The sequence below is a fragment of the Cetorhinus maximus genome, chromosome 4, assembly GCF_964194155.1.
Source record: "Cetorhinus maximus chromosome 4, sCetMax3.hap1.1, whole genome shotgun sequence".
In the NCBI taxonomy this organism is placed as follows: Eukaryota; Metazoa; Chordata; class Chondrichthyes; order Lamniformes; family Cetorhinidae; genus Cetorhinus; species Cetorhinus maximus.
The window spans coordinates 21,078,022-21,088,902 of NC_135882.1; the positions used below are offsets into that span (position 1 = coordinate 21,078,022).

Below are 10,881 nucleotides of genomic sequence, written 5' to 3' on the forward strand. Positions count from 1 at the left end.
CAATGAAAATGGTTTCATGGTCATTAGACTTAATTCCAGATTTTTTATCGGATTCAAATTTCACCATCTGCCATGAACCCAGGTCCCCAGAGCATTACCCTGGTTCTCTGGGATATGAGTCCAGTGACAATACCACTACACCACCGCCTCCCCTGATTAATTTAGTTTCCACATCCAATTGCTCTCATTTGTCTGTGGGTTCAATCCGGGACGTGTTCCCAAATAACTGTTACGATCAGGGGGTGAACTGACTCCTCTCTTTGTCCCACTACTGCGTGGGTTACAACAGGGTTTGAGTTTTTAAAAAGATGTGATATTGCCAATTCAACATGTACTTAACTGTATATAGATCAGTGTAAGAATTAAGCCAGCCAGATTCCTTGAGTTAACAAGTATGGAGTTAGTTTTATTACTAAAACTCACTCAGGTAAAGATACAGAAATCATTAATAAAAAGGTTTAAAATGTGCAAATATGTCCAACTTACCACTAATGCAAAAAAAAAACCACACACACTCACAAAATGTTCTCAGGCATACACAAAAAGAAATGAAACTTCACAGAGCATCACATCTTAAAACTGACCAAGTATAAAAAAAGAAAAAAGTCAGAAAAATTATTTACAGATTGTCCGAATGCTTGTTCAGAGCTAGAGAGTTATTTTCCATGGTGGATGCTGGTACTTCTGTTTCTCTCTAAAGCAGTCACTCTGCAGTTGTGGCTGGTAGATTCTCTTTTCTCTTGACGACAGTGGTGGTGAGTTGGAATTCCCCTTTAAGAACTTTTCAGTTTGCAGCAATGAGGTCTTCTGGTGGGTTTTCAAAACACAATAGGGTTCAGCTTTGTTGAGAAAGGTTTGAGAGAGATAAAGCTGTTGCCCTACTGTCCCTGTGGCCGTCTCCGTTGGTTCAAATTCAGTATATTTTACACCCAAGAGCTGGGTCACATGGCCTCTCTTTGATTTCAATCTGGGGTTTATCTCAGCCATTGTCTCAGAGCTCCATAGACTCTGTCTCCATAAAGTGGCTTCTGGCCTTCACAAATTTAACTTAGTAGCTGCTGTAGGCCAGTGTTCTTTGTTCAGCACAAAATGTTTTCAAAAAGTTCAATATATGTGTGTGTGTGTATGTATTATGTATATATTATATATATATATATAAAACATTAGATATATATATATAAATATATTCATATCCCGATGCCATTACAAATTAATATTCTATATAGCACATCTTCATAACATGAGCAACAGAAGGTTCGGTGTGATATTGACAATTAGCTTTAAATATTGAAACATAAGGAAATCATATATAAAGTGTAGTATTCTTAAAGGCCACAATAGGATTCTAATTGTCATTTGGTAGTACGTGACTAGAACTTGATTATTGAAAAAAAGACATGCTGTTGATGCTTTCAGTCTTACACTCATTAGGACAAATTTGCAAGAATACAAATTGTAAAGAGAACAACAATTTATATTGCATTAGATGACTGTGCAAATTGGTTAGCAAGTGGACTTCCATTGGTAGATGTGTTGCCATGGACAATGCACCAGGAACAGTTAACTGCCAAGCTTTTGTTTAAATTCAAACCAGGCAGGTTAACTCTGATTGATCAAGGCATTGTCATGGGGAATGGCCATCTCCCAAGCTTTTGTTTCGTTGAAAAAGGTGCAACACGTGGACATGCTCCTTCTGTCTGCAAAGAGCAGGGCCGTGTGTGTGAATATATGCAGCTTCTAGCAAGCCTATGCGAGCCACACTGCTAGCTAGCCTGACTGATAATCTTAAATTGGTTGTCAGTGTAACTCTTAGCACAATCAGGATTATTTAGCAAGTGCTGTCCAATCATGGAATCACATCTAATGTTGGACACTATGTTTTGAGTTTTGCAAGCACGGGTTGGTTGGGTACGGTCAATACTTTGCCTATTACGAACAGCTGAAGGGATATGCTGTTTGATATGATCCGTCAGTCGTTGGGATGTATCGTCTAAATACCTGGCATCACAACAGCATTGAAACGAATATACCACGTTACTCATTTGTGCAACGGGCATATCGCCTTTTTGGCTTGACGGCAGCATCTGGTTAGTGGAGAATACTACTCATGTTGTACTGCATAGCAGCTACTGCATGAGGAATAGGTGAAGCTAGCCATATCACGCTGCTACTATGCAGTAGCAACATGAATGTTATTTGAGGGTAATTAGGGATAGACATTAAATGCTCGCCTTGCTAGCAACACTATATCCCATGAACAAATTGAACCTGACCATCCGTAATTTCCTTTCTTTAGTTATTAAGTTATCCAATTTCTACCCTGGAAACAAATCAATCTTGGTTCACCGTGTCTTGAACAACCATATGGTTCTTGGATGATGCCACATGTTACCTGGCAGCTGCAGGTTTGTCATACACTAATACCATTATGCCAATATAAAATAGTTATTTCCTTAGTGCACAGTTGATCTTTATTGCATTGAGAGGAATGCATTAATTTTTTTATATTGCAGGCAATCAAAGTGAAAGGAAACGCAATAAACTGATGTATCGACGAGCCGGAAAAATATCAATTTCATGAAGCATTTATTTTCATCAAATAAAATAAAACTGGTCTTGTAAATACTCTAGGTTTTGAAAGATACAAGCAATATTTTAATTGTTTAATATTAACATAAAAATATCAAAGCCTTTCTGCTTGGTGAAATTTACATGTGCGACAAAGCTAGATGGCAAACACCAGCAATTCTTGTCAGTACAAGTTTAAGAAAAACTTTGAATTTCATCGGGCGTCAAAAACAACCACTGTGAAGGTCCTGGTTAAGGAAACAAAAAAGTGAATTGTGAAACTATAGCTATTTGAGATCAAGTATAAAACTTTTTGTTACAGAACATCATGAACGACCTACAGTGTCCAAGTTAACACCATCCGCTATTCTAAGCTCCCAGTTAAATCAGAAAAACTATATAGTCACCAATCTGTTTTAACATACCTCACTGACCAATGCAACAGCTAAAAGAAAGCATATGTCTAGTATTTTGAAATTACTCATCAAAAGTTTTTCAAGCTCAAACTTTGTTTCAAATATTGTATTTTCACTTTTCTTGCACCAATCGCCTTCCTCTTTTCCTCAATCTAGCTTGCTACCATTGACATTCTAATCAGCATGCAACAGAAAAGACATGACTTAGAGGGAAGGGAAGATGAACAACACCAGTCTTTCTTCTCCAAGTTAGAGGAACTCACTATTACTTTTAGCTGCTCGACAAAAAATATCTTTGATTATTTCTTCATCGCTTTCTACATACCAATCTGCCTTCTTGCCTCTATTCCCATCACCCACTCCTTGTGCCTCTGGGCAAGACTACTTATAAATCGCTCACCAAAACCTTCTAATTTCCTTTCCTCTAGTCCATCCCACATACTTATATGAGTGTCTCCATCAATTAGTTTTATAATTACCTGCTCCCATCTGGTTTCAGCCCCAAAGATTGCAGAGAGGCTCCAATCATCCACACTTCACTACTCTCCCGCCTGATCCTTTCTCCACCATCACCTTTATTTCACAGCCTATATCCATGGTATCGATATTTCAACATCCACTCCTACATGTCCCACTGCTGCCATTTTATCTCTTCAGAGTTTCTCCTCCTGTACGATGACTATTATCTGTACCATCACTATCACCCCTGGTTTGCCAACAGCTTCCTGTTTCGGTCCCCTATTTAAACACAAGTACCCATACAATAGGAATGAGATGAATAAGCAGATAATCTGTTTCTAGTGGTGTTAAGTTCAACGTTGGCCAGGATATTGGAGAATTCCCCTTCTCATCTTTGAATAATGCCACTGAATCTTTTACATCCACTCAAGCGATTTAAAGTTTCATCCAAAGATTGGTATCCCAAATAGTGCCCCAGTCCTGCAATGTGTCATCCTGGATTATAAGCTTTTAACTCTGGAATGGGTTTGAAAGACCTTATGAATCAAAGGTAAGACTGCTATCTGTGCACCAAGCTGACATCAAACCTTTAGTTTCTTCTATAACAAAAACAGAAAATGCTGGAAAAACTCAGCATGTCTGTGGAGAGAGAAACAGAGTTAATATTTCGAGTCTGTTTGACTCTTCTTCAGAGTTGAAGAGAGGTAGAAATGTGATGGGTTTTATACTGTCAAGGAGGTGGAGCAAACCAGAAGGTCAGGTACAGGTAGGAGCTCAGGAGAGATTTGACAAAGATGTCATGGATACAAGACAAAGGGAGTCTTAGTGATGGTGTTAAAGATTAAGGAAGGTGCTAATAGTGGCCTACAGATCAGATGGCAGAATAGCAGAACAAGGGTCAGTGCCCTCTGAAAGCAAAACATAAGACCAAGTTACAGGCTGGCCCTGTGTGTGTGTGCGCGTGTGGGGGGGGGGGGGGTGTGAGAAAAAAAAATATGATAAAAATGGAGGACAGAGTTCATGGTCTGAAGTTGTTGAACTCAATGTTAAGTCCAGAAAGCTGTAACGTATCTATCCAGAAGATGAGGTGCTATTCCTCCAGTTTGTGTTGGGCTTCATTGGAACATTGCAACAAGCCAAGGATATTGGAGAATGTGAGCATGACAGCAAGATGGTGAATTGAAATGGCAAGCGACAGGAAAGTCGGAGTTGAAGGTGTTCCGCAAAGCATTTAGTCTCCCTAACGTAGAGGAGATTGCATTGTGAGCAGCTAATACAGTAGACTAAATTGAAAGAAGTGCAAGTGAATTGCTGCTTCATCTGAAAGGAATGTTTGGGGAATTGAGTGGTGAGGAGGTAAAGGGGCAGGTGTTGCACCTTCTGCGATTGCATGGGAAGGTACCGTGGGAAGGAGCTGAGGTATTTGAGGAGATGGAGGAGTGGACCAGGGTGTCACGGAAGGAATGGTCCCTACAGAATGCTAACAAGGGAGGTGAGGGGAAGATGTGTTTGGTGATGGCATCATGCTGGAGGGTGATCCTTTGAATGCAAAGGATCGTGGAATGAAAAGTGAGGACAAGCCAAACCCTATCATGGTTCTGGGAGGGAGGGGAAGGGGTGAGGGCTGAAGTGTCGGAGATGGGTCGGACACAGTCGAGGGCCCTGTCAGCCACATGGGAAGGGGGGAACTTTGGCTCAGAAAAAAGGAGGACCATGTCAGAAGCGCCGTTTTGGAAGGTAGCATCATCAGAACAGATGTGACGGAGGTGGAGAAACTGGGAGAATGGGATGGAGTCCTTACAGGAAGCAGGGTTTGAAGAGGCATAGTCAAGGTTGCTTTGAGAGTCAGTGGGTTTGAAATGAATATTGGTGGTCAGTCTATCACCAGTAATGGAGACACAGAAGTCAAGGAAAGGAAGTGTCTGAGATAGACTATATGAAGGTGAGAGAGGGTGGAATTTGGAAGAAAAATTGATAAATTTTTCCAGGTCCAGACGAGAGCATGAAGCGGCACCAATTGTCATTGAGGTACCAGAAGAAAAGTTGTGGGAGGTGGCCTGAATAGGAGTTGAACTAAGAATGTTCCACATATCCCACAAAAAAACAGATGTAACTGGGGCCCATGTGGGTACCCATGGCCACGCCTTTTATTCAGAGGAAGTGAGACAAGTTAAAGGGGAAATTGTTCAATGAAAGAACAAGTTCAGCCAGGCGAAAGAGGGTGATGGTGGATGGGGATTGTTCGGGCCCCTGTTCAAGGGAAAAGTGGAGAGCCCTCAGGCCATCTTGGTGGGGGATGGAGGTGTAGAGGGATTGGAGGTCCATGGTGAAGAGGTGGTGGTTAGGGCTAGGAAACTGGAAATCGTTGATATGACATAGGGCATCAAAGGAATCACGAATATAGGTGAACTAAGGGAGAGAGAATAGAGTCAAGGTAGGAAGAAAAGAGTTCAGTGCAGCAACTCTTCCTTTGTCTTGTGTCCATGACATCTTGGTCAAAACTCTCCTGAGCTCCCACCTATCCTTGAGCTTCTATGGTGCTCCATCCTTTATACAGTATAAAATCCATCACATTTCTACTTCTTCTTCAGCTCTGAAGAAGTCAAATGGACTCGAAACATTAACTCTGTTTCTCTCTTCATAGATGCTGCTAGGCCTGCTGAGTTATTCCAGCATTTTCTGTTTTTATTTCAGATCCCCAGCATACACAGTATTTTGCATTTAGCTTCTACTCCTTTGCTGCCAACTCAATTCCTTTACTTCATGCTCAGTGTCCCACTTCTCCCACACGTTCTTTCACAACTTAAGCTGTTCTTGTGGGCAACGAAATTCATCCAAATGAACAGGCAAGCTCAAGACAGGCTACTGAGAAAGATGAATTTGTCACAATCTGGTTGGTGATAGCCTTCCCTCAAACTCTTCTATCATCTGCACAATGTTCAATTCCTCATAATATCTGCTGTTCAACTACTACTCAGAGGGACACCTTCCACTGCACTGTCAAGTGCAATGTTTCCATTTTCCACATCAGCAGTCCGTACCCATTACTAAAACTGTTAGTAAACAATTGACAATGGGAATTTATAAACTTTACAGTAAAGACATGATACCACAAAGATAAATTAGGCAAGGGGTGCATAACTTATAATGTAATGGTTATCAACTGTTTCAACAGCATTAGTACACTCCCAATTCAGCAATCCAAGAAGCCTAAACTCAAGCATCATTAACAAAGCTATCTGCACAAGGGATAAGGTTCTAATAATAGGCTGGAACACCTAGATCACCATATGCATGACATATTTTGCAAAATAAGCGGAACATTAAGATATCATTAAATAGTTGTATGCTATATTAAGGATACATCTCTTTGTTCTCTTCTTGTACATTATTCTGTAACCACATTCTCGGCATCGGATAGGATCTCTGGCTTTGATTTCATTTTCAGTATGACATTCTGTAATAAGTAAATAAATAGCTTAGTATTCAAATTCAATCACAATTATATTGGTGCCTGATACATTTATTTTTAAAAACGGATGCATGTATGTTAAATGTTGCTTGTGTACTTACCTGTTTGCATGCAGAAACAGACTGATTTTATGAATAAATGTTTTACCAGCTGGAGGAATGGGTCAGACATTTGCAGTGAGTCCTGTTGCCAGTTTACAGTACTACTTACTGAAATTGGTGTCAATTAAATACCGTGTTAAGCAAGACTACTTGGCACAGGCATGCACAGATCTCTAATGCACAATAATGAAGCTTCATTAGAAATTGGCATTAGGATCATACTTTTTAAAACGTTACATTTGTGTAAGTTCTGATTGTAAATAACTTGCCAAACAAAACATTAAACTAGCCACACTTACTAACCAAATGAGAATGTGACAATTCACTGACCTCACAGAACGGACACTACTATTGAAAGTGGTATATTCAAGGGGAGCTCTTGTAATTTAGATCATGTGCAACATTTACAACACCGTACAAAAATATCTTATAATTCATTAAGGTGCAATCACAAGTATCTGAACTAATGAAGCACTGACATTACATTCAATTTTGAGTTATTATAGTGATAGGATCAGTAAGAACTTTTCCTGCATGTAACATCTATGACACAAATTTTACTAAGGAAAATACATTTTATATACAGGATGACTAACTTTAGATTTCCATAATTAGATATATTCTGGGTGTTGTGGCTGGATCAAAAGCTCAGAATGCATTAGATTTCATCCGAAGAAACACCAAAAAAATAAACTACAAAATCTAAAATTCCTCTAACCATTTCGAATGTAGGAGCTTTTAGTCCCGATGTCAAAATCAAATGTTTGGAACAAGTATTCGTTGTGTTAGTTACTCCATGGTATGTGTTACTCACAATAAGGGGTTGTAGTGGAAGAATTAATCCAGGCTGGTTTTTTGTTCAAGCTGGTTTACAACTCCTCAGTGCTAATGACTTCCAAGTAGCTTCCACTCCAAGTGTTCCAGCTGTATCTTTTTATTCTATTTAGATGGGATAATCAGGCCCATCGCCTGTTTAACTAGTAACTGTCTTTAACAAAATGATTGCCACATTGACAGAATGCTGTAGTTTTTAATATCCTAGGCACCTAATGTTTATTAATCCAAAGGACTGGAAACATTCCACAGTTCCTACCACCAGACCTACCCCGATGGATGGAGACAGTCGTGCAAGCCAGTGATCTGGTAACAGGTGTGCTGGCTTGATTAGTTGAGTCCTAAATGCAGCATCAACTTATACTACAGGGATTTCCACTGAAGCTTAAGACAGCAGACTTTTTCCTCTCTACCCAATCTTACTAATTTCTGGAACACAAACGCATATGAAAACTTTTTCCTCTTCCTACCTTTACAGCAGGCACTCAACTATAACAACTTGTTCTCCAGTTGCTGTGTAGGTTGTTCTTAACCTAGTCACTAAACGGTATATCAGACCAACCTGATAACAACTCGCCTGCCAATGCTCCATTATCTGTCCATTGCTGTTAGAGAAGGCTGGAAATTTAGAAGTGTGAGCCTGTATCCTGCCACTTCAGACTAGCGCCCAGTTTATTTTTAATTGAAGATTCAGAGAGAACAGCCTGTGTCAGGCAACAGGAAAACATAGGCAAGGGCATAAACTTGCAACTGGAATAACACAGATGCAAACAAAACAATATGACAGATTTTACTGGCAGAGGTTTACATGCTTCCAAACATGCCTGAAGACAAGGTGGATCCTTGAGAGGAGCCTAAATAATTGTGTTGAATACTGAAGTACAAAAAGCTGAGTCACACACCAGCATTTTCTGCAGCATGCAGAACAAAAGCAAATTGATGTCTTGGACAAATGCTAGGACCTGCTTTTGTAATCTGATAGTATGTGAAGATAAAAAGAGCCAAGTCAGTACAAGGGATGAAATACTGGAGGAAATCTCCAAATTGCTTTAAGATAAAAGGAAAACACTGCAGATGCTGGAAATCTGAAACAAAAACAAAAATACCTGGAAAAACTCAGCAGGTCTGACAGCATCTGCGGAGAGGAACACAGTTAACGTTTCGAGTTCATATGGCTCTTTATCAGAACCGAGAAATATAGAAATGAGGTGGATTATAAGCTGGTTAAAGGGGGGTGGGACAGGTAGAGCTGGATAGAGGGCCAGTGATGGGTGGAGGCAAAGAAGAGACTGCCAAAGATGTCACAGACAAAAGGACAAAGAGGTGTTGACGGTGGTGATATTAGCTAAGAAATGTGCTAATAGGTGACATTAAGGGTAGAAAGCAGGACGAGCAAGGTACAGACAGCCCTAGTGGGGGTGGGGAGGGGGAAGGGATCGAAATAGGCTAAAAGGTAGAGATAAAACAATGGTTGGAAATACATTTAAAAATAATGGAAACAGGTGGGAAAAGAAAAATATATATTAAAAAATGATAAATTATTGGAAAAAGGGGGATCGGAAAGGGGGTGGGGATTGTTTTAATATATATTTTTCTTTTCCCACCTATTTCCATTATTTTAAAATGTATTTCCATCCATTGTTTTATCTCTACCTTTTAGCCTATTTCGATCCCTTCCCCCCACCCCACCCCCACTAGGGCTATCTGTCACTTGCTCGTCCTGCTTTCTACCCTTAATGTCATCATTAGCACATTCCTCAGCTAATATCACCACCGTCAACACCCCTTTGTCCTTTTGTCTGTGACATCTTTGGCAATCTCTTCTTTGCCTCCACCTATCACTGGCCCTCTATCCAGCTCTACCTGTCCCACCCCCCTTCAACCAGCTTATATTCCACCTCATTTCTATATTTCTTAGTTTTGATGAAGAGTCATACGGACTTGAAATGCTAACTGTGTTCCTCTCCGCAGACGCTGTCAGACCTGCTGAGTTTTCCCAGATATTTTTGTTTTTGTTCCAAAGTGCTTTGAAGCTGGAGAGTTTCACATAACTTACATGGCGAGACTTCAACCCTCAAAACTTCTAGATTTCATAACAGCTCTAGTGGTGAATAAAGTAACTGAAGAAAACACCATCTTAATCTGACCATAAAATTGACTTAAGATTTGAGACAACACAACAATCTATTTCTTTTCAGAACTAGAAAAATCAATTGTGGTCCAGGTTGTTATTATTACCTCCACAAATATAAACCATGGGTTGTTGTTTTGGAGGCTGCAAGTCCTTTTGGACATCCATTTCTATCCGACGTTCAGGTTAACCTGAAAGACAATGAACCAAATGTGAATAATTATCTAGTCCTGAAGTTTTGTGCTTATTTAGTTTAGAGAGTTTCTCCTCAGGTTTTCTAACTATACAGTTACATGCCATATTTTGAATTGCCATAGAACTAGCCAGTTGTAACTATGTTAGATTTGAAGTCTGTCAGTAAACATATTAAAGTCAAAAACACAAAGTGCGGTTGGTAGACCTAACATCCAATTTTATTTCCCATGACAGTGACATAACACAAGTTTAAATGTGTTACTTTCTGCTGGCAAATTTCAATTGTATAAATGTTATTATTGCTAGCCATTGACAACTGAAGATATCCGTGCATCTGGTTGAGTGCGCTCCAATGCTCAAGAATCAACACCATTCAGGACAAAGCAACCCACCTGATTGGCACCACATCCACTGCCTTAAATATGCCCCATTATGGACTAATGAACAAGGTCAGGGAAACTCTTTCGAGTTATCAACAGTCACAGATTGCAACTCTTTCGAGTACAATCACAGTTCTTGGTTTTTCCGGGAGTGGGACATGAACCCACAACCCTCTGATTCAAAGGCGAGGGTGCTATGAACTGAGCCACAGCTGACACCTCCACAAGGTCAGGGAATGCGGAGTCAAGAGACAAGTGGGAAAATTGATAGCTAGCTGGCTTCAAGACAGAAAGCAGAGTGGGAATAAAGTGTACTTATTCAGAG

The 10,881-nt window shown here is 40.0% G+C and overlaps 1 protein-coding gene across 1 annotated transcript; it reads right to left on the bottom strand.

Moving 5' to 3' along the window:
- Window positions 1-2,569: 2,569 nt before the first annotated feature.
- On the bottom strand, window positions 2,570-10,214 carry polr2k (RNA polymerase II, I and III subunit K). Its single transcript, XM_078540032.1, has 3 exons — window positions 10,089-10,214; window positions 6,808-6,900; window positions 2,570-2,805 (listed from the first exon to the last, which is right to left on the bottom strand). The coding sequence occupies exons 1-3, from the start codon at window positions 10,147-10,149 to the stop codon at window positions 2,783-2,785; spliced, it is 177 nt and encodes a 58-aa protein (XP_078396158.1). The 5' UTR covers window positions 10,150-10,214; the 3' UTR covers window positions 2,570-2,782.
- Between the last annotated feature and the right edge of the window lie 667 nt (window positions 10,215-10,881).

Excerpts from the sequence above, each read along its gene's own strand:
- polr2k (XM_078540032.1), bottom strand. The coding sequence starts at position 10,149 with ATGGATGTCCAAAAGGACTTGCAGCCTCCAAAACAACAACCCATGGTT. Across the intron at positions 6,901-10,088 it reads CATGGTTTATATTTGTGGAG|AATGTCATACTGAAAATGAA; the intron begins GTAATAATAACA and ends TACTTATTACAG. Across the intron at positions 2,806-6,807 it reads CAAGAAGAGAACAAAGAGAT|TGGTTGTTTTTGACGCCCGA; the intron begins GTATCCTTAATA and ends GGACCTTCACAG.